This window comes from Lithobates pipiens, unplaced genomic scaffold (assembly GCF_037356315.1).
Source record: "Lithobates pipiens isolate NorthernLeopardFrog02 unplaced genomic scaffold, aLitPip1_a1.2 Scaffold_148, whole genome shotgun sequence".
Lineage (NCBI taxonomy): Eukaryota > Metazoa > Chordata > Amphibia > Anura > Ranidae > Lithobates > Lithobates pipiens.
In genome coordinates, this window is record NW_027507737.1 from 445,058 (window position 1) to 467,098 (window position 22,041).

The window sequence follows — 22,041 nt, forward strand, 5'->3', positions numbered from 1 at the left end:
AGGGATCAGGGAGGGGGGAATGAGGGACCGGGGGGGAATGAGGGACGGGGGGGAATGAGGGACGGGGGAATGAGGGACGGGGGAATGAGGGACGGGGGGAATGAGGGACGGGGGAGGGGGGGAATGAGGGATGGGGAGGGGGGAATGAGGGACGGATGAATGAGGGACGGGGGAATGAGGGACGGGGGAATGAGGGACGGGGGGAATGAGGGACGGGGGAGGGGGTGAATGAGGGATGGGGAGGGGGAAGGGTAATGAGGAACGGGGGAGGGGGAAATGAGGGATCGGGAGGGGGGAATGAGGGACGGGGGAATGAGGGATCAGGGAGGGGGAATGAGGGACGGGGGGAATGAGGGACGGGGGGAATGAGGGACGGGGGAATGAGGGACGGGGGGAATGAGGGACGGGGGGAATGAGGGACGGGGGAGGGGGGGATGAGGGATGGGGAGGGGGGGAATGAGGGACGGATGAATGAGGGACGGGGGAATGAGGGACAGGGGAATGAGGGACGGGGGAATGAGGGACGGGGAGGGGGAAGGGTAATGAGGAACGGGGGAGGGGGAAATGAGGGATCGGGGAGGGGGGAAGGAGGGACGGGGGAAGGAGGGACGGGGGAATGAATGAGGGGGGAATGAGGGATCAGGGAGGGGGGAATGAGGGATGGGGAGGGGGGAAGGAGGGACGGATGAATGAGGGACGGGGAATGAATGAGGGGGAATGAGGGATGGTAAAATGAGGGACGGGGGAATGAGGGACGGGGGAATGAGGGACGGGGGGAATGAGGGACGGGGGGAATGAGGGACGGGGGGAATGAGGGACGGGGGGAATGAGGGACGGGGGGAATGAGGGACGGGGGAGGGGGAATGAGGGATGGGGAGGGGGGGAATGAGGGACGGGGGAATGAGGGACGGGGGGAATGAGGGGACGGGGGGGAATGAGGGACGGGGAATGAGGGACGGGGGGAATGAGGGACGGGGGGAATGAGGGACGGGGGAATGAGGGACGGGGGAATGAGGGACGGGGGGAATGAGGGACGGGGGGAATGAGGGACGGGGGGAATGAGGACGGGGGAATGAGGGACGGGGGAATGAGGGACGGGGGAATGAGGGACGGGGGAATGAGGGACGGGGGAATGAGGGACGGGGGGAATGAGGGACGGGGGGAATGAGGGACGGGGGAGGGGGGAATGAGGGACGGGGAGGGGGGGAATGAGGGACGGATGAATGAGGGACGGGGGAATGAGGGACGGGGGGAATGAGGGACGGGGGGAAATGAGGGACGGGGGGAATGAGGGACGGGGGAATGAGGGACGGGGGGAATGAGGGACGGGGGGAATGAGGGACGGGGGAATGAGGGACGGGGGGAATGAGGGACGGGGGGAATGAGGGACGGGGGGAATGAGGGACGGGGGAATGAGGGATGGACGGGGAATGAGGGACGGGGGGATGAGGGATGGACGGGGAATGAGGGACGGGGAATGAGGGACGGGGGAATGAGGGACGGGGGAATGAGGGATCAGGGAGGGGGAAGGAGGGACGGGGGAATGAGGGACGGGGGGAATGAGGGACGGGGGGAATGAGGGACGGGGGGAATGAGGGACGGGGGAATGAGGGACGGGGGAATGAGGGACGGGGGGAATGAGGGACTGGGGGAATGAGGGACGGGGAGGGGGGAATGAGGGATCAGGGAGGGGGGAATGAGGGGACGGATGAATGAGGGACGGGGGGAATGAGGGACGGGGAATGAGGGACGGGGGAATGAGGGACGGGGGGAATGAGGGACGGGGGGAATGAGGGACGGGGGAAATGAGGGACGGGGGGAATGAGGGATCAGGGAGGGGGGAATGAGGGATCAGGGAGGGGGGAATGAGGGATGGGGAGGGGGGAATGAGGGACGGATGAATGAGGAGGGGAAGGGAATGAAGGAGGGGGAATGAAGGAGGGGGATGTAGAATTGGCCCCTCCCCCTCACTTCCTGTTTCTTGGGTAATCTCCCCAATGGGGACACGGACAGGGAACCAATCGGCTCCTCCTCAAATGGAAGGGGGCGGGCTCTGGATCTATTGACAGAAGCTCCTCCCATTGACACTCCTCGCATCTCCTTCTGAGGTATAGGAGGGGGAGGAGTCTTGGGAGTGGCGGAGTTTCTAAATCATCACCGTCCATGATTGGATATGTGGGCGGAGACACGGAACTCACCTCCTCCCCGCTCAACTAATCACACTTTTGGAAAAGAGCGGGACGCACGGCTGACCCCGCCCTCACCTGACGCCATCTTCTGACCGCGAAGAGAAAATGGCGGCCGGCGGACATCTTCCTCCACCCGGAGAGCGCGGGGCGGGCGCACCTCACTGACGTCATCAGCCGCCGCCGGTCTGTGATCTGCGAGGAGGAGATGATAGAAGAGGTGAGGACGGCGGGGAGCCCGGAGCTCTTCTTATAACAGGTAATACCCCGCCCCCTCCTTATTCCAAGAAATACCCCGCCCCCCTCCTTACTACAGACCCTCCCTCTTCTTATTACAAGTAATACCCCGCCCCCTCCTCACTACAGACCCTCCCTCTCCTTATTACAAGTAATACCCCGCCCCCTCCTCACTACAGACCCGCCCTCTCCTCACTACAGACCCGCCCCCTCCTTATTACAAGTAATACCCCGCCCCCTCCTCACTACAGACCCGCCCCCTCCTCATCACAGGTAATACCCCACCCCCTCCTCAATACAGACCCGCCCCCTCCTCATCACAGGTAATACCCCGCCCCCTCCTCACTACAGACCCGCCCCCTCCTCACTACAGCCCGCCCCCTCCTCATCACAGGTAAAACCCCGCCCCCTCCTTACTACAGGTAATTCTCTGCCCCTCCTCACTACAGACCCGCCCCCTCCTTATCACAGGTAATACCCGTCCCCTCCTCACTACAGACCCGCCCCCTCCTCACTACAGACCCGCCCCCCTCCTTATCACAGGTAATATCCCGCCCCCTCCTCACTACAGACCCCCCCTCCTCACTACAGACCCGCCCCCTCCTCATCACAGGTAATATCCCGCCCCCCTCCTCACTACAGACCCTCCCCTCCTCACTACAGACCCGCCCCTCCTTATCACAGGTAATACCCGCCCCCTCCTCACTACAGACCCGCCCCCTCCTCACTACAGACCCGCCCCCTCCTTATCACAGGTAATACCCGCCCCCTCCTCACTACAAACCCGCCCCCTCCTCATCACAGGTAATATCCCGCCCCCTCCTCACTACAGACCCGCCCCCTCCTCATCACAGGTAATACCCCCGCCCCCTCACTACAGACCCCCCTCCTCACTACAGACCCGCCCCCTCCTTATCACAGGTAATACCCCGCCCCCTCCTCACTACAGACCCCCCTCCTCACTACAGACCCTCCCCTCCTTATCACAGGTAATATCCCGCCCCCTCCTCACTACAGACCCGCCCTCTCCTCACTACAGACCCTCCCCTCCTCATCACAGGTAATATCCCGCCCCCTTCTCACTACAGACCCCCCCTCCTCACTACAGACCCTCCCCTCCTCATCACAGGTAATATCCCGCCCCCTTCTCACTACAGACCCCCCCTCCTCACTACAGACCCTCCCCTCCTCACTACAGACCCGCCCCCTCCTTATCACAGGTAATACCCGCCCCCTTCTCACTACAGACCCCCCCTCCTCACTACAGACCCGCCCCCTCCTTATTACAGGTAATACCCGCCCCCTTCTCACTACAGACCCCCCCTCCTCACTACAGACCCGCCCCTCCTTATCACAGGTAATACCCGCCCCCTTCTCACTACAGACCCCCCCTCCTCACTACAGACCCTCCCCTCCTCATCACAGGTAATATCCCGCCCCCTTCTCACTACAGACCCTCCCCCTCCTTATCACAGGTAATATCCCGCCCCCTTCTCACTACAGACCCCCCCTCCTCACTACAGACCCGCCCCCTCCTCATCACAGGTAATACCCCGCCCCCTCCTCACTACAGACCCTCCCCTCCTCATCACAGGTAATACCCCGCCCCCTCCTCACTACAGACCCTCCCCTCCTTATCACAGGTAATATCCCGCCCCCTTCTCACTACAGACCCCCCCTCCTCATCACAGGTAATATCCCGCCCCCTCCTCACTACAGACCCGCCCCCTCCTCATCACAGGTAATACCCCGCCCCCTCACTACAGACCCCCCCTCCTCACTACAGACCCGCCCCCTCCTTATCACAGGTAATACCCGCCCCTCCTCACTACAGACCCCCCCCTCCTCACTACAGACCCTCCCCTCCTTATCACAGGTAATATCCCGCCCCCTTCTCACTACAGACCCTCCCCTCCTCATCACAGGTAATATCCCGCCCCCTCCTCACTACAGACCCCGCCCCCTCCTCATCACAGGTAATACCCCGCCCCCTCACTACAGACCCCCCTCCTCACTACAGACCCGCCCCCTCCTTATCACAGGTAATACCCGCCCCCTCCTCACTACAGACCCCCCCTCCTCACTACAGACCCGCCCCCTCCTTATCACAGGTAATATCCCGCCCCCTTCTCACTACAGACCCTCCCCTCCTTATCACAGGTAATATCCCGCCCCCCTTCTCACTACAGACCCTCCCCTCCTTATCACAGGTAATATCCCGCCCCCTTCTCACTACAGACCCCCCCCTCCTCACTACAGACCCTCCCCTCCTCATCACAGGTAATATCCCGCCCCCTCCTCACTACAGACCCGCCCCTCCTTATCACAGGTAATATCCCGCCCCCTCCTCACTACAGACCCCCCCTCCTCACTACAGACCCGCCCCCTCCTTATCACAGGTAATATCCCGCCCCCTTCTCACTACAGACCCCCCCCTCCTCACTACAGACCCGCCCCCTCCTTATCACAGGTAATATCCCGCCCCCTCCTCACTACAGACCCTCCCCTCCTCATCACAGGTAATATCCCGCCCCCTCCTCACTACAGACCCCCCCTCCTCACTACAGACCCGCCCCCTCCTTATCACAGGTAATATCCCGCCCCCTCCTCACTACAGACCCCCCTCCTCACTACAGACCCTCCCCTCCTTATCACAGGTAATATCCCGCCCCCTCCTCACTACAGACCCCCCCTCCTCACTACAGACCCGCCCCCTCCTCATCACAGGTAATACCCGCCCCCTCCTCACTACAGACCCTCCCCTCCTCACTACAGACCCGCCCCCTCCTCACTACAGACCCCCCCTCCTCACTACAGACCCGCCCCCTCCTTATCACAGGTAATATCCCGCCCCCTCCTCACTACAGACCCCCCCTCCTCACTACAGACCCGCCCCCTCCTTATCACAGGTAATATCCCGCCCCCTCCTCACTACAGACCCCCCCTCCTCACTACAGACCCGCCCCCTCCTCATCACAGGTAATATCCCGCCCCCTCCTCACTACAGACCCTCCCCTCCTCACTACAGACCCGCCCCCTCCTTATCACAGGTAATACCCGCCCCCTCCTCACTACAGACCCGCCCCCTCCTCACTACAGACCCGCCCCCTCCTTATCACAGGTAATACCCGCCCCCCTCCTCACTACAAACCCGCCCCCTCCTCATCACAGGTAATATCCCGCCCCCTCCTCACTACAGACCGCCCCCTCCTCATCACAGGTAATACCCCGCCCCCTCACTACAGACCCCCCTCCTCACTACAGACCCGCCCCCTCCTTATCACAGGTAATACCCGCCCCCTCCTCACTACAGACCCCCCTCCTCACTACAGACCCTCCCCTCCTTATCACAGGTAATATCCCGCCCCCTCCTCACTACAGACCCCCCCTCCTCACTACAGACCCTCCCCTCCTCATCACAGGTAATATCCCGCCCCCTTCTCACTACAGACCCCCCCTCCTCACTACAGACCCGCCCCTCCTTATCACAGGTAATATCCCGCCCCCTCCTCACTACAGACCCCCCCCTCCTCACTACAGACCCGCCCCCTCCTTATCACAGGTAATATCCCGCCCCCTTCTCCACTACAGACCCCCCCTCCTCACTACAGACCCTCCCCTCCTCATCACAGGTAATATCCCGCCCCCTTCTCACTACAGACCCCCCCCTCCTCACTACAGACCCGCCCCTCCTTATCACAGGTAATATCCCGCCCCCTCCTCACTACAGACCCCCCTCCTCACTACAGACCCGCCCCCTCCTTATCACAGGTAATATCCCGCCCCCTTCTCACTACAGACCCCCCCTCCTCACTACAGACCCGCCCCCTCCTTATCACAGGTAATATCCCGCCCCCTCCTCACTACAGACCCCCCCTCCTCACTACAGACCCGCCCCCTCCTTATCACAGGTAATATCCCGCCCCCTCCTCACTACAGACCCTCCCCTCCTCATCACAGGTAATATCCCGCCCCCTCCTCACTACAGACCCCCCCTCCTCACTACAGACCCTCCCCTCCTTATCACAGGTAATATCCCGCCCCCTCCTCACTACAGACCCCCCCTCCTCACTACAGACCCGCCCCCTCCTCATCACAGGTAATACCCGCCCCCTCCTCACTACAGACCCTCCCCTCCTCACTACAGACCCCGCCCCCTCCTCATCACAGGTAATATCCCGCCCCCTTCCTCACTACAGACCCTCCCCTCCTCATCACAGGTAATATCCCGCCCCCTCCTCACTACAGACCCCCCCTCCTCACTACAGACCCTCCCCCTCCTCACTACAGACCCGCCCCCTCCTTATCACAGGTAATACCCGCCCCCTCCTCACTACAGACCCTCCCCTCCTCACTACAGACCCGCCCCCTCCTCATCACAGGTAATATCCCGCCCCCTCCTCACTACAGACCCCCCCTCCTCACTACAGACCCTCCCCTCCTCACTACAGACCCGCCCCCTCCTTATCACAGGTAATACCCGCCCCCTCCTCACTACAGACCCTCCCCTCCTCACTACAGACCCTCCCCTCCTCACTACAGACCCGCCCCCTCCTTATCACAGGTAATACCCGCCCCCTCCTCACTACAGACCCCCCCTCCTCACTACAGACCCGCCCCTCCTTATCACAGGTAATATCCCGCCCCCTCCTCACTACAGACCCCCCCTCCTCACTACAGACCCGCCCCCTCCTCATCACAGGTAATATCCCGCCCCCTCCTCACTACAGACCCTCCCCTCCTCACTACAGACCCTCCCCTCCTCACTACAGACCCGCCCCCTCCTTATCACAGGTAATACCCGCCCCCTCCTCACTACAGACCCTCCCCTCCTCACTACAGACCCGCCCCCTCCTTATCACAGGTAATACCCGCCCCCTCCTCACTACAGACCCGCCCCCTCCTTATCACAGGTAATACCCGCCCCTCCTCACTACAGACCCGCCCCCTCCTCATCACAGGTAATACCCCGCCCCCTCCTCTCTACAGACCCGTCCCCTCCTCACTACAGACCCTCCCCTCCTCACTACAGACCCTCCCCTCCTCACTACAGACCCGCCCCCTCCTTATCACAGGTAATACCCGCCCCCTCCTCACTACAGACCCTCCCCTCCTTACTACAGACCCGCCCCCTCCTTATCACAGGTAATACCCGCCCCTCCTCACTACAGACCCGTACCCTCCTCACTACAGACCCGCCCCCTCCTTATCACAGGTAATACCCGCCCCCTCCTCACTACAGACCCGCCCCCCTCCTTATCACAGGTAATATCCCCGCCCCCTCCTCACTACAGACCCCCCTCCTCACTACAGACCGCCCCCTCCTTATCACAGGTAATACCCGCCCCCTCCTCACTACAGACCCTCCCCTCCTCACTACAGACCCGCCCCCTCCTTATCACAGGTAATACCCGCCCCCTCCTCACTACAGACCCTCCCCTCCCTCACTACAGACCCGCCCCCTCCTTATCACAGGTAATACCCGCCCCCTCCTCACTACAGACCCTCCCCTCCTCACTACAGACCCGCCCCCTCCTTATCATAGGTAATATCCCGCCCCCTTCTCACTACACACCCCCCCTCCTCACTACAGACCCGCCCCCTCCTTATTACAGGTAATACCCCGCCCTCCTCACTACAGACCCGCCCCCTCCTCACTACAGACCCGCCCCCTCCTTATTACAGGTAATGCCCTGCCCCCTCCTTATTACAGGAAATACCCCGCCCACCTCCTTATTACAAGTAATACCCCGCCCCCCTCCTCACTACATACCCGCCCCCCTCCTCACTACATACCCGCCCCTCCGCACTACATACCCGCCCCCTCCTCACTACATACCCGCCCCCTCCGCACTACAGACCCGCCCCCTCCCTCATCACAGGTAATACCCCACCCCCTCCTCATCACATACCCGCCCCTCCTTATTACAGACCCGCCCCCTCCTCACTACAGACCCTGACCTGTCTGGTGTGTTCCTTGGCCTTCATGATGCTGTTTGTTCACTAAAGTTCTCTAACAAACCTCTAAGGGCTTCACAGAACAGTTGTATTTATACTGAGAATACATGACACACAGGGGGACTCTATTTACTAATTAGGTGACTTCTGAAGGCAATTGGTTGCTCTAGATTGTAGTTGGGGGCATCGGAGTAAAGGGGGCGCCATACAAATGCCCCTCCCCCCCACACTTTTCACATATTTATTTGTATCATTTTCCTTTCCTCTTCACAATTATGTGACACTTTGTGTTGGTCCATCACATAAAATCCCAATAAGATACATGTGGGAATATCGGGGGGTATGAATACTTTATCAAGGCTCTATATACCGCATTATACCGAGCCTTTTTCCTGTATCTGGGCGGAGACTATATTCCCACCTATACCGCACGCAGGTTACCCGGGACTGTCATTAAAGGGGAACTCCGCTCTGTCCCCGGGAGCTCTGGGCAATCGTTGGTATTCGATAGGAAGGAGATCAGATTCTCACTTCCTTCCTGGTTTCCCTTCATCCCAGGAGTCTTCAATAGGAGGAGGAGGAGGAGGGGGTTTTCTACAAGCATGCCTGAGCTAAGCGCAGGTGGATTCCAGGAAGCAAATGCTACATGAATCATCTGCCCTTACTCAAGATGGCTACAGCCAGAAATGCTAGGGAGGGAGGGGGGGGGAGGGGTGATTCAAAGTGACTTCTCAATAAAATAAAAGCCTGGAATTGGGCGTGGGGGGGGGGAGGGGGGTGGATGGATGGGGGAGTTTGCGCTGAATAGTAAAAATTAGTTAAATGTCTTTTTTTTTTTTTGGGTTTGTGGTGCTCAGGTGCCGATCCGCCTTAAGTGCGCTGACTTTCCTTAGGGGCCCCAATGATAGCCGGCAGAAGAACATCTCAAAGGACTGCCCACTCCCGTAATAATTGCCCCTGCCCCCTCTGCTACCACCCCCCTTTTCTAGTGCAGTCAGTCTAGGACCAGCATGGCCGCCATCAGTGTCCCTACTGGTAATCCCCATGTATGCCGGCTTCACCCTCATGGTTATCACTCCTTGCCTGCCCACCTACCTACCAACCAGCCAGGGTGACCCTACATGACCCTCCTGTACCCCCTGCTTCTGCCATCTACGGATTATGACTTCCTGTGATATTGTATGTCCCTACACTGAGGACCATCCTAACCAGCGCCCCCTATGGGAGAGGAGCTGCATTACAACTTATGGACCTACCAGAGGACCAGACTGGACTGTCCAATCAATATATATATAGATATATATGTATATGTGTATATGTATGTGTGTGTGTGTGTATATGTATATGTATATATATATATATATATATATATATATATATATATACATATACATATACATATATATATATATAATATATATATATATATATATATATGTATATGTGTGTGTGTGTGTGTGTGTGATGTAGCGATGATTGTACAATCAGATTGTAAGATTTATATTGACATTTCTCATCTCATCCAATCAGAGCAGAGTGTTTTGTTTGTAATAAAGATGCAGAGGATGCCACACTTCCCCCCCCCCTCCCCCACTAAACCCCACCTACCCCTCTCTCCCCAGACTCCGCCTTCCTCAGCGGCCGAAAACTGCTCCACAGCCTGATTGTATCCTCAGTACAGAGGTCAGTGTACCAGACCGACCAATCAGGAATGAGGGGGGACGGGTTGGTTGTTCTAGGAAATGATGAGGGATGGGTGGGATGTTGTAAAGGAGGATGAGGGATGGGTGGGGTGTTGCTGGGGAGGATGAGGGATGGACGGGGTGTTGCTGGGGAGGATGAGGGATGGGCGGGGTGTTGCAGGGGAGGATGAGGGATGGGTGGGGTGTTGCAGGGGAGGATGAGGGATGGGCGGGGTGTTGCAGGGAGGATGAGGGATGGGCGGGTGTTGCAGGGGAGGATGAGGGATGGGCGGGGTGTTGCAGGGGAGGATGAGGGATGGGTGGGGTGTTGCAGGGAGGATGAGGGATGGGTGGGGTGTTGCAGGGGAGGATGAGGGATGGGCGGGGTGTTGCAGGGGAGGATGAGGGATGGGCGGGGTGTTGCTGGGGAGGATGAGGGATGGGCGGGGTGTTGCTGGGGAGGATGAGGGATGGGCGGGGTGTTGCAGGGGAGGATGAGGGATGGGCGGGGTGTTGCAGGGGAGGATGAGGGATGGGCGGGGTGTTGCAGGGGAGGATGAGGGATGGGCGGGGTGTTGCAGGGGAGGATGAGGGATGGGCGGGGTGTTGCAGGGGAGGATGAGGGATGGGTGGGGTGTTGCAGGGGAGGATGAGGGATGGGCGGGTGTTGCTGGGGAGGATGAGGGATGGGCGGGGTGTTGCTGGGGAGGATGAGGGATGGGCGGGGTGTTGCAGGGGAGGATGAGGGATGGGCGGGGTGTTGCAGGGGAGGATGAGGGATGGGCGGGGTGTTGCAGGGGAGGATGAGGGATGGGCGGGGTGTTGCAGGGGAGGATGAGGGATGGGCGGGGTGTTGCAGGGGGAGGATGAGGGATGGGCGGGTGTTGCAGGGGAGGATGAGGGATGGGTGGGGTGTTGCAGGGGAGGATGAGGGATGGGCCGGTGTTGCAGGGGAGGATGAGGGATGGGCGGGGTGTTGCTGGGGAGGATGAGGGATGGGCGGGTGTTGCTGGGGAGTGATGAGGGATGGGCGGGGTGTTGCAGGGGAGGATGAGGGATGGGCGGGGTGTTGCAGGGGAGGATGAGGGATGGGCGGGGTGTTGCAGGGGAGGATGAGGGATGGGCGGGTGTTGCAGGGGAGGATGAGGGATGGGCGGGGTGTTGCAGGGGAGGATGAGGGATGGGCGGGGTGTTGCAGGGGAGGATGAGGGATGGGCGGGTGTTGCAGGGGAGGATGAGGGATGGGCGGGGTGTTGCAGGGGGAGGATGAGGGGATGGGCGGGGTGTTGCAGGGGAGGATGAGGGATGGGCGGGGTGTTGCAGGGGAGGATGAGGGATGGGCGGGGGTGTTGCAGGGGAGGATGAGGGATGGGCGGGGTGTTGCAGAGGAGGATGAGGGATGGGCGGGTGTTGCTGGGGAGGATGAGGGATGGGCGGGTGTTGCAGGGGAGGATGAGGGATGGGCGGGGTGTTGCAGAGGAGGATGAGGGATGGGCGGGGTGTTGCAGGGGAGGATGAGGGATGGGCGGATGTTGCAGGGGAGGATGAGGGATGGGCGGGGTGTTGCAGGGGAGGATGAGGGATGGGCGGGATGTTGCAGGGGAGGATGAGGGATGGGCGGGGTGTTGCTGGGGAGGATGAGGGATGGGCGGGGTGTTGCAGGGGAGGATGAGGGATGGGCGGGGTGTTGCAGGGGAGGATGAGGGATGGGCGGGGTGTTGCAGGGGAGGATGAGGGATGGGCGGGGTGTTGCAGGGAGGATGAGGGATGGGCGGGGTGTTGCAGGGGAGGATGAGGGATGGGCGGGGTGTTGCAGGGGGAGGATGAGGGATGGGCGGGGTGTTGCTGGGGAGGATGAGGGATGGGCGGGGTGTTGCTGGGGAGGATGAGGGATGGGCGGGGTGCTGCTGGGGAGGATGAGGGATGGGCGGGGTGTTGCAGGGGAGGATGGGTGGGGTGTTGTAGAGGAGGATGACAGATTATTGGGGTAGGTGAGTGATCAGTCATTGTGGGTCTCTCTTCCAGAGGAGAAAACGTTCATATCTTCAGCTTTGAGTTTCCTGCAGAGGAATTTCTGGTCGGAGTTCCGGAGGGCGTTGTATCCAGGTGAGTGGAGTATATGAAGTACACTGTGTAGATCCCGGAGAGTCGGGGAACATCCTGGGAAACCTTGGGAGAGATCTGATGGATATTCAGACGTTGTGTAGATCCCGGAGAGTCGGGAGAAATCTGATGGATATTCAGACGTTGTGTAGATTCCGGAGAGTTGGGGGACGTCCTGGGAATCTTTGGGGGAGCTCTGATGGATATTTAGACGTGTAAATCCCGGGGAGTTGGGGGAACATTCTGGGAATCCTTGGGGGAGATCTGATGGATATTCAGACGTTGTGTAGATCTCAGACAGTTGGGGAACGTCCTGGGAAACCTTGGGAGAGATCGGATGGATATTTAGACGTTGTGTAGATCCCGGAAAGTTGGGGGACGTCCTGTGAATTCTCGGGGAGATATGATGGATATTCAGCCGTTGTGTAGATTCTGCAGAGTTGGGGACGTCCTGGGAAACCTTGGGAGAGATCGGATGGATATTTAGACGTTGTGTAGATCCCGGAAAGTTGGGGGATGTCCTGTGAATTCTCGGGGAGATATGATGGATAGTCAGATGTTGTGTAGATCCCGGAGAGTTGGGGAACATCCTGGGAAACCTTGGGAGAGAACGGATGGATATTTAGACGTTGTGTAGATCCCGGAGAGTTGGGGGACGTCATGTCAATTCTCGGGGAGATATGATGGATATTCAGACATTGTGCACATCCCGGAAAGTTGGGGGACGTCCTGTGAATTCTCGGGGAGATATGATGGATATTTAGACGTTGTGTAGATCCCGGAAAGTTGGGGGACGTCCTGTAAATTCTCGGAGAGATATGATGGATATTCAGACGTGTAGATCCCGGAGAGTTGGGGATGTCCTGGGAAACCTTGGGAGAGAACGGATGGATATTTAGACGTTGTGTAGATCCCGGAGAGTTGGGGGACGTCATGTCAATTCTCGGGGAGATATGATGAATAGTCAGACGTTGTGTAGATCCGGAAAGTTGGGGGACGTCCTGTGAATTCTCGGGGAGATATGATGGATATTCAGCCGTTGTGTAGATCCCGGAGAGTTGGGGGACGTCATGTCAATTCTCGGGGAGATATGATGGATATTCAGACTTGTGCACATCCCGGAAAGTTGGGGGACGTCCTGTGAACTCTCGGGGAGATATGATGGATATTTAGACGTTGTGTAGATCCCGGAAAGTTGGGGGACGTCCTGTAAATTCTCGGGGAGATATGATGGATATTCAGACGTGTAGATCCCGGAGAGTTGGGGAACATCCTGGGAAACCTTGGGAGAGATCGGATGGATAGTCAGACGTTGTGTAGATCCCGGAGAGTCGGGGGAGATCTGTAGAAGTGTGGGATTGTAGATGTAGTTTGTGTGGTATTAGAGATACAATATTTCCAGTGATCAGTCCATAGACATGTTCCTCTAATAAGCATGGGAAAGGACGGAGCCAGCTTCTAGGCCGGGAGTGACACCAAGATATGAATAAAGTTCCTCCATCCATGTAGACCTAGATTGTCACCTTCCTGAACCTCCGAGAAAGTCCGAGTCATTCCATCTACAAGAACCAGCAGGGGGCAGAGAGGAGTCCCGGAATGTCTCCCAGCTTGGATTGATATCCCCACATCCGAGGAATGGAGTTTTATCTCTCATTAAAGGTAAAATCTGACTTCCAGAGAGACTGAAATAATTCCTTTCTTGTGGGACACGTTGGGCGAGGAAATCCGTATTTGGAATCCCGGAAAAAAGCACAACAATGTTCTGTGGCGCCTGATTGCAGCAGCTGAACAGTGATTGGTTTGTCCGCAGACCAAACTTTTGGGTGGTGGCAGGGTAGCTATCGTTGTGTGTGGACAGTGGGAAGAGCGATCGCATCGGGGGGTTCTAGCTTGTAGGTTAGCTGGAGGGACCCCAGAAGCGACTGCTCCCCAACCTTTACAGAGCACCAGATTGTATGTAGGATTCGTATCTGCCTGTGTGTGGGCAGCCAGCTGGATTGGAGTGGACTACGACATCCCACCCATCCCCCATCCTCCTCTACAACTCCCTCTAGTGGTGGCTAGAGGTAGTGCAGGCTGAGGAATTGTGTTACGGCCAGTCTTACTTGCTCAGATTAGGCTTCCCTCATACCCAAGTCACGGGACCACATCCTGGCTAGTTAGCTGCGGTAGGCGTGCATTGCCGTGACAGATTTCCCACTGCTTCCACCAGTCTCTCAAGAAACGTCAGGGCCAGTCAGATCTAGAGCAAAGCTATTGGAATTGCCTCCGCTCTGCTCGCCGTCACAGCCCCGCTTCCTCCTGACCCAGTGCCTGTGATAGACAGAATGCGGGTCCAATGCTGGGATGTGTGCTGCCTATCACAGGCACGGGGTCAGGAGGAGGCGGGGCTGTGTGTCACGGCGAGCAGAGCAGAGGCAAGTTCATGTAAGATGTAACGGCATGCTATTCCCGCTCTGTGATCCCTGGCTCTCCTCTTCCTGCAGTCATGATCCGGCCGCCCTCTCTCTTCCTCCGCCCTGTTGGGCACAGTGAGTCTGCAGGGGGGGGGGGCACAGTGAGTCTGCAGGGGGGGGGGGCACAGTGAGTCTGCAGAGGGGGGGCACAGTGAGTCTGCAGGGGGGGGGGGCACGGTGAGTCTGCAAGGGGGGGGGCACGGTGAGTCTGCAAGGGGGGGGCACGGTGAGTCTGCAAGGGGGGGGGACGGTGAGTCTGCAGGGGGGGGGGCACGGTGAGCCTGCAATGCTGGGCACGGTGAGTCTGCAATGTTGGGCACAGTGAGTCTGCAAGGAGGGGGCACGGTGAGTCTGCAGGGGGGGGCATGATGAGTCTGCAATGTTGGGCATTGTGAGTCTGCAGGGGGGGGGGCACGGTGAGTCTGCAATGTTGGGCACGGTGAGTCTGCAGGGGGGGCACGGTGAGTCTGCAGGGGGGCACGGTGAGTCTGCAGGGGGGGGCACGATGAGTCTGCAATGTTGGGCACGGTGAGTCTGCAGGGGGGGGGCACGGTGAGTCTGCAGGGGGGCACGGTGAGTCTGCAGGGGGGGGCACGATGAGTCTGCAATGTTGGGCACGGTGAGTCTGCAGGGGGGGGGCACGGTGAGTCTGCAAAGTTGGGCACGGTGAGTCTGCAGGGGGGGGGCACGGTGAGTCTGCAATGTTGGGCACGGTGAGTCTGCAGGGGGGGCACGGTGAGTCTGCAGGGGGGGCACGGTGAGTCTGCAGGGGGGGCACGGTGAGTCTGCAGGGGGGGCACGGTGAGTCTGCAATGTTGGGCACGGTGAGTCTGCAATGTTGGGCACGGTGAGTCTGCAATGTTGGGCTCGGTGGGTCTGCAATGTTGGGCACGGTGAGGAATTATTCTTTAATTCTTGAGAGTAGGTGCAAAAATTGGGACAGGCTTGTAGGAGCCCCAGCACATTACTTTGCCCAGGGGCCCGTGATGCTGGCTCTTGTATGTAGACAGAATGAGGAGGGCGTTTCTTTTGCTGTTGAGGAAGGTGACAGATCTGTCTACAAGCATGAGATCATTTTATTGGCATCTCGGTGTCACTCCCGGCCTAGAGGCTTGCTCTGCCCTAGAAGAACATGTGACTGATTACGGGAATATTGTATCTTTGATACCACAGAAGATTCATCTACAGTCACATCACTTCTCCGATATCCGCACAACTATCTGAGGCCTACATTTATGTCACAGTCCTTGTAGTAGACTGTTAGACCGTCTACAATAGATCCTCACATGGGTTCTTGAGGCTGATTGATGGCCTAAAGGACCAATCATAAGGGGTTGGGTTGGTGGAAGCGCCCAGCTGGCTGATCAAATATAGGCAGAGATGGTGAAGCCTCCTGTGGTGCAGCTTCAGCCATTTGCAGAGGCCTCTGGAGGTCCTTGTGACATGTTTGGAGGCGTCTCTGGGACTCTCCCACTCGTATATATTTGGACTCCGGCAGGAAAACATCCATAATCCACAGTTCCCAGTGTAAAGGGTTAGCTCTTGGGGTTAGAGGCAGCCACATCTTCATTAAATGATGCCAATGTGTGATGTGGAAGGTCCACTGTGACATGACCAGGGAGGAGGGTAGAAGCTGGGAGAAGGTTCTGGGTTCCTGGAGACATTGACAGTTCAGGGCTGTAGGTGATGGAGCACACCCAGGAATAGTTCTGCTCCTCCGATCTCCAGAGGCGGTCCTTCTGCTCCTCCGATCCCCAGAGGCGGTCCTTTTGCTCCTCCGATCCCCAGAGGCGGTCCTTTTGCTCCTCCGATCCCCAGAGGCGGTCCTTTTGCTCCTCCGATCCCCAGAGGCGGTCCTTTTGCTCCTCCGATCCCCAGAGGCGGTCCTTTTGCTCCTCCGATCCCCAGAGGCGGTCCTTTTGCTCCTCCGATCCCCAGAGGCGGTCCTTTTGCTCCTCCGATCCCCAGAGGCGGTCCTTTTGCTCCTCCGATCCCCAGAGGCGGTCCTTTTGCTCCTCCGATCCCCAGAGGCGGTCCTTCTGCTCCTCCGATCCCCAGAGGCGGCCCTTCTGCTCCTCCGATCCCCAGAGGCGGCCCTTCTGCTCCTCCGATCCCCAGAGGCGGCCCTTCTGCTCCTCCGATCCCCAGAGGCGGTCCTTTTGCTCCTCCGATCCCCCAGAGGCGGTCCTTTTGCTCCTCCGATCCCCCAGAGGCGGTCCTTCTGCTCCTCCGATCCCCAGAGGCGGCCCTTCTGCTCCTCCGATCCCCAGAGGCGGCCCTTCTGCTCCTCCGATCCCCAGAGGTGGCCCTTCTGCTCCTCCGATCCCCAGAGGCGGCCCTTCTGCTCCTCCGATCCCCCAGAGGCGGTCCTTTTGCTCCTCCGATCCCCCAGAGGCGGTCCTTTTGCTCCTCCGATCCCCCAGAGGCGGCCCTTCTGCTCCTCCGATCCCCAGAGGCGGCCCTTCTGCTCCTCCGCTCTCCAGCGACGGTCCTCCTGCTCCTCCGCTCTCCAGCGACGGTCCTCCTGCTCCTCCGCTCTCCAGCGACGGTCCTCCTGCTCCTCCGCTCTCCAGCGACGGTCCTCCTGCTCCTCCGCTCTCCAGCGACGGTCCTCCTGCTCCTCCGCTCTCCAGCGACGGTCCTCCTGCTCCTCCGCTCTCCAGCGACGGTCCTCCTGCTCCTCCGCTCTCCAGCGACGGTCCTCCTGCTCCTCCGCTCTCCAGCGACGGTCCTCCTGCTCCTCCGCTCTCCAGCGACGGTCCTCCTGCTCCTCCGCTCTCCAGCGACGGTCCTCCTCCTCCGCTCTCCAGCGACGGTCCTCCTCCTCCGCTCTCCAGCGACGGTCCTTCTGCTCCTCCGCTCTCCAGCGACGGTCCTCCTGCTCCTCCGCTCTCCAGCGACGGCCCTCCTGCTCCTCTGCTCTCCAGCGACGGTCCTCCTGCTCCTCCGCTCTCCAGCGACGGTCCTCCTGCTCCTCCGCTCTCCAGCGACGGTCCTCCTGCTCCTCCGCTCTCCAGCGACGGTCCTCCTGCTCCTCCGCTCTCCAGCGACGGTCCTCCTGCTCCTCCGCTCTCCAGCGACGGTCCTCCTGCTCCTCCGCTCTCCAGCGACGGTCCTCCTGCTCCTCCGCTCTGCAGCGACGGTCCTCCTGCTCCTCCGCCCTCCTGCTCCTCCGCTCTCCAGCGACGGTCCTCCTGCTCCTCCGCTCTCCAGCGACGGTCCTCCTGCTCCTCCGCTCTCCAGCGACGGTCCTCCTGCTCCTCCGCTCTCCAGCGACGGTCCTCCTGCTCCTCCGATCTCCAGCGACGGTCCTCCTGCTCCTCCGCTCTCCAGCGACGGTCCTCCTGCTCCTCCGCTCTCCAGCGACGGTCCTCCTGCTCCTCCGCTCTCCAGCGACGGTCCTCCTGCTCCTCCGCTCTCCAGCGACGGTCCTCCTGCCCCTCCGCTCTCCAGCGACGGTCCTCCTGCTCCTCCGCTCTCCAGCGACGGTCCTCCTGCTCCTCCGCTCTCCAGCGACGGTCCTCCTGCTCCTCCGCTCTCCAGCGACGGTCCTCCTGCTCCTCCGCTCTCCAGCGACGGTCCTCCTGCTCCTCCGCTCTCCAGCGACGGTCCTCCTGCTCCTCCGCTCTCCAGCGACGGTCCTCCTGCTCCTCCGCTCTCCAGCGACGGTCCTCCTGCTCCTCCGCTCTCCAGCGACGGTCCTCCTGCTCCTCCGCTCTCCAGCGACGGTCCTCCTGCTCCTCCGCTCTCCAGCGACGCTCCTTCTGCTCCTCCGCTCTCCAGCGACGCTCCTTCTGCTCCTCCGCTCTCCAGCGACGCTCCTTCTGCTCCTCCGCTCTCCAGCGACGCTCCTTCTGCTCCTCCGCTCTCCAGCGACGGTCCTCCTGCTCCTCCGCTCTCCAGCGACGGTCCTTCTGCTCCTCCGCTCTCCAGCGACGGTCCTTCTGCTCCTCCGCTCTCCAGCGACGGTCCTTCTGCTCCTCCGCTCTCCAGCGACGGTCCTCCTGCTCCTCCGCTCTCCAGCGACGGTCCTCCTGCTCCTCCGCTCTCCAGCGACGCTCCTTCTGCTCCTCCGCTCTCCAGCGACGGTCCTTCTGCTAGGACCTCTGATTCCCAGTAAATGTCTTGGCACAGGAGATGTGCTCATGGATTCCGGTACCAGGGAGGAGGATAGAAGCTCAGAGAAGGTTCTGGGTTTCTGGAGATGGAGACAGAACCAGTCTCGGGGGGGGGGGCTCCAGTTGAAGTTGGGGGTTATAATGCAGGACTGTACATGAGGGGCCTCAATGGCAGAGCTCACCCAAAATCCCGTGCAGGAGTATAAAGGCCACTCGCCCTCTACTGTCTCCCCTATATAATGTGTCATAGGGGTGTGGCTCTCCGAATAGAGGAGGACTACAAGTCCCAGCAGGTTAACCAGTAACCCATAACCCTCTGTATATTTTTCACTCTGTCTATGTTGTCATCTTCTATCAGGATCACCCTCCATGATGGTTTCTCGGACCCCCTGCACTGGAGCAGCGGATCGCAGTCTCTGACGCCACGTGACTTCAATGCCAAGACCATCAGAGAGCGGGTCAGCCAGACCCCCTCCCCCGTCACTATCGTCCTGGATTCCCTCAGCTGGATCCTGTCCCGATGTCCTCTCCCGTCCGTCTGTCACACCCTCCGAGAGTTATCCCGCCCACTCATCAATGGAGGTGAGGAAATATCCGACTGCCCCTCCTCCTCCATTCATAATATAACAAGTCGTCTATGAATTCCTGATTTATGGGTGGGGCTAAGCTGTTCAGTGTGTGGAAGCAGAGGTCTGACACGCCCCCCTTGAGCTCATGCTGTCTGCTGATTGGAGAGCTCTGGTAGTGATGTGTTGGAGCTCTGCAGAGAGGCTACTGCTTCCACACACGTGAGTCATGTGATCAGATGTACAGTTCATGCCTCTCTGCCGTTTCCCCCCTCAGGGTCACATGACCTGCGAATCCTGACATTGCTGCACGCCGATGTACATGATCCGGGGGCGGTGCGATCGCTGTGTGCCCTCTGCGACTCCGTCCTCCATGTGACGGGGGGAGGGGAACAGATCGGGGTCACCGTCACCCAGCGCAAGAGATCCGGGAAGGTTGTCACCAGCGTGAGTATCCACCATATATCCTACAGCTCCTCATGAAGGGGGCAGGGCGACCTCGGGTTGGGGATCATGGAGGGGGCAAGGTGACCCTAGGTTTGGGATCACGGAGGGGACGGGATGACCTCCGGTTGGGGATCACGGAGGGGGCAGGGTGACCTCGGGTTGGGGGATCACGGAGGGGGCAGGGTGACCTCGGGTTGGGGATCACGGAGGGGGCAGGGGTGACCTCGGCTTGGGGATCACAGAGGGGGCAGGGTGACCTCGGGTTGGGGATCACGGAGGGGGCAACAGAGGGGGCAGGGTGACCTCGGGTTGGGGATCACGGAGGGGGCAGGGTGACCTCGGGTTGGGGATCACGGAGGGGGCAGGGTGACCTCGGGTTGGGGATCACGGAGGGGGCAGGGTGATCTTGGGTTGGGGATCACGGAGGGGGCAGGGTGACCTCGGGTTGGGGATCACGGAGGGGGCAGGGTGACCTCGGGTTGGGGATCACGGAGGGGGCAGGGTGACCTCGGGTTGGGGATCACGGAGGGGGCAGGGTGACCTCGGGTTGGGGATCACGGAGGGGGCAGGGTGACCTCGGGTTGGGGATCACGGAGGGGGCAGGGTGACCTCGGGTTGGGGATCACGGAGGGGGCAAGGTGACCCTAGGTTTGGGATCACGGAGGGGACAGGGTGACCTCGGGGTTGGGGATCACGGAGGGGACGGGGTGACCTCGGGTTGGGGATCATGGTGAGGGCAGGGGTACCCTAGGGCTGGGGGTCATGGTGAGGGCAAGTGACCCTAGGGCTGGGGGTCATGGTGAGGGCAGGGTGACCTTGGGTTGGGGGGTCATGGTGAGGGCAGGGTAACCTTGGGTTGGGGGGTCATGGTGAGGGTAGGTGACCCTAGGGCTGGGGGTCAGGGCAGGGTGACCTTGGGTTGGAGGGGTCATGGTGAGGGCAGGGTGACCCTAGGGCTGGGGGTCAGGGCAGGGTGACCTTGGGTTGGGGATCATGGTCAGGGCAGGGTGACCTTGGGTTGGGGATCATGGTGAGGGCAGGATGACCCTAGGGGTGGGAGTCGTGGGTGGGGTCATATTCTGGGGCTGATCTGTCAGGAATCGAAGAGGAGATGAGACGTTCCTCCTCCAATACCAGAAATGACAGCGACCAAGTCCTGCCCAGATCTTCACAATTCAAGGCCTGTCCTGCAGCACCACCTGCTGGAGACACGAGGTATTACCGCACCTCCAACTGCTGGAGACTAGGGATGGGCGAAACGGTTTGCGGCAAATTTGAAAGCTGGCGGAACATGAAAAACCAAAAGTGCTTATATACAAGTTATTGTTATAAAGGGTTCGGGGACCCGGCTCCTGCCCCGGGGGAGTGTTTGGGGACCCGGCTCCTGCCCCGGGGGAGTGTTTGGGGACCCGGCTCCTGCCCCGGGGGACATACATCAATGCAAAAATTTTTGCTTAAAGTGAAACAAAAGTGTAATATTCCTTTAAATTTCCTACCTGGGGGGTGTCTATAGGAAGCCTGTGAAGGGCGCATGTTTCCCGTGCTTAGAACTGTCCGAGAGCAAAATGACATTTCTAAAGGAAAAAAAGTCATTAAAAACTGCTGGCGGCTATTAATGAATTGTCTGTCCAGCAATGAAGGATCCCCTCACAGTCCATTACCGGGCCCTTGGGGTCTGGTATGAAAACCTTCAAGGGGCGAGGGAATTTAACCCGGGATAGTTGGCAAATATTGGGCAGTTGCTTTTCGCCCCCCAACAATGACAGGACCCAGGGGGCAGCTGCCCCTTTTGCCCTACCTTAAAGACGGCCCTGATACTGTCTCCCCGATCTCTGTGTTACAGAAGGAAATCTTCCGAGTCCTGGAGGACTTCTCCATAGAGGTCAATACAGACCCCGAATCCCAACCCCCGATCAGAACCGAGGTCAGTGTACCACCTACACCCCAATCTATTCACCACCCCATCCCCCCTCTAAAATACCCCACCCCTTCTCCGTCCTCCCTCTATAATACCCCACCCATTCTCCATCCCCCTCTATAACACCCCGCCCCTTCTCCATCCCCCCTCTAATACCCCACTCCTTCTCCATCCCCCTCTATAATACCCCACCCCTTCTCCATCCTCCTCTATAATACCCCACCCCTTCTCCGTCCTCCCTCTATAATACCCCACCCATTCTCCATCCCCCTCTAAAACACCCCCCCTTCTCCATCCTCCCCCTCTAATACCCCACTCCTTCTCCATCCTCCCTCTATAATACCCCACCCCTTCTCCATCCTCCCTCTAT

General features: G+C 59.5%; 1 protein-coding gene across 1 annotated transcript in view; it reads left to right on the forward strand.

Moving 5' to 3' along the window:
• Positions 1–2,262: 2,262 nt before the first annotated feature.
• Positions 2,263–22,041, forward strand: part of LOC143981400 (elongator complex protein 5-like) — a 29,371-nt gene continuing 9,592 nt past the window's right edge. Inside the window, 7 exon segments of the mRNA XM_077479229.1 lie at positions 2,263–2,419; positions 2,422–2,445; positions 10,004–10,064; positions 12,089–12,169; positions 19,099–19,322; positions 19,584–19,753; positions 21,597–21,677. Of these exon segments, the coding sequence (XP_077335355.1) occupies positions 2,395–2,419; positions 2,422–2,445; positions 10,004–10,064; positions 12,089–12,169; positions 19,099–19,322; positions 19,584–19,753; positions 21,597–21,677 (666 nt within the window). The 5' untranslated portion in view covers positions 2,263–2,394.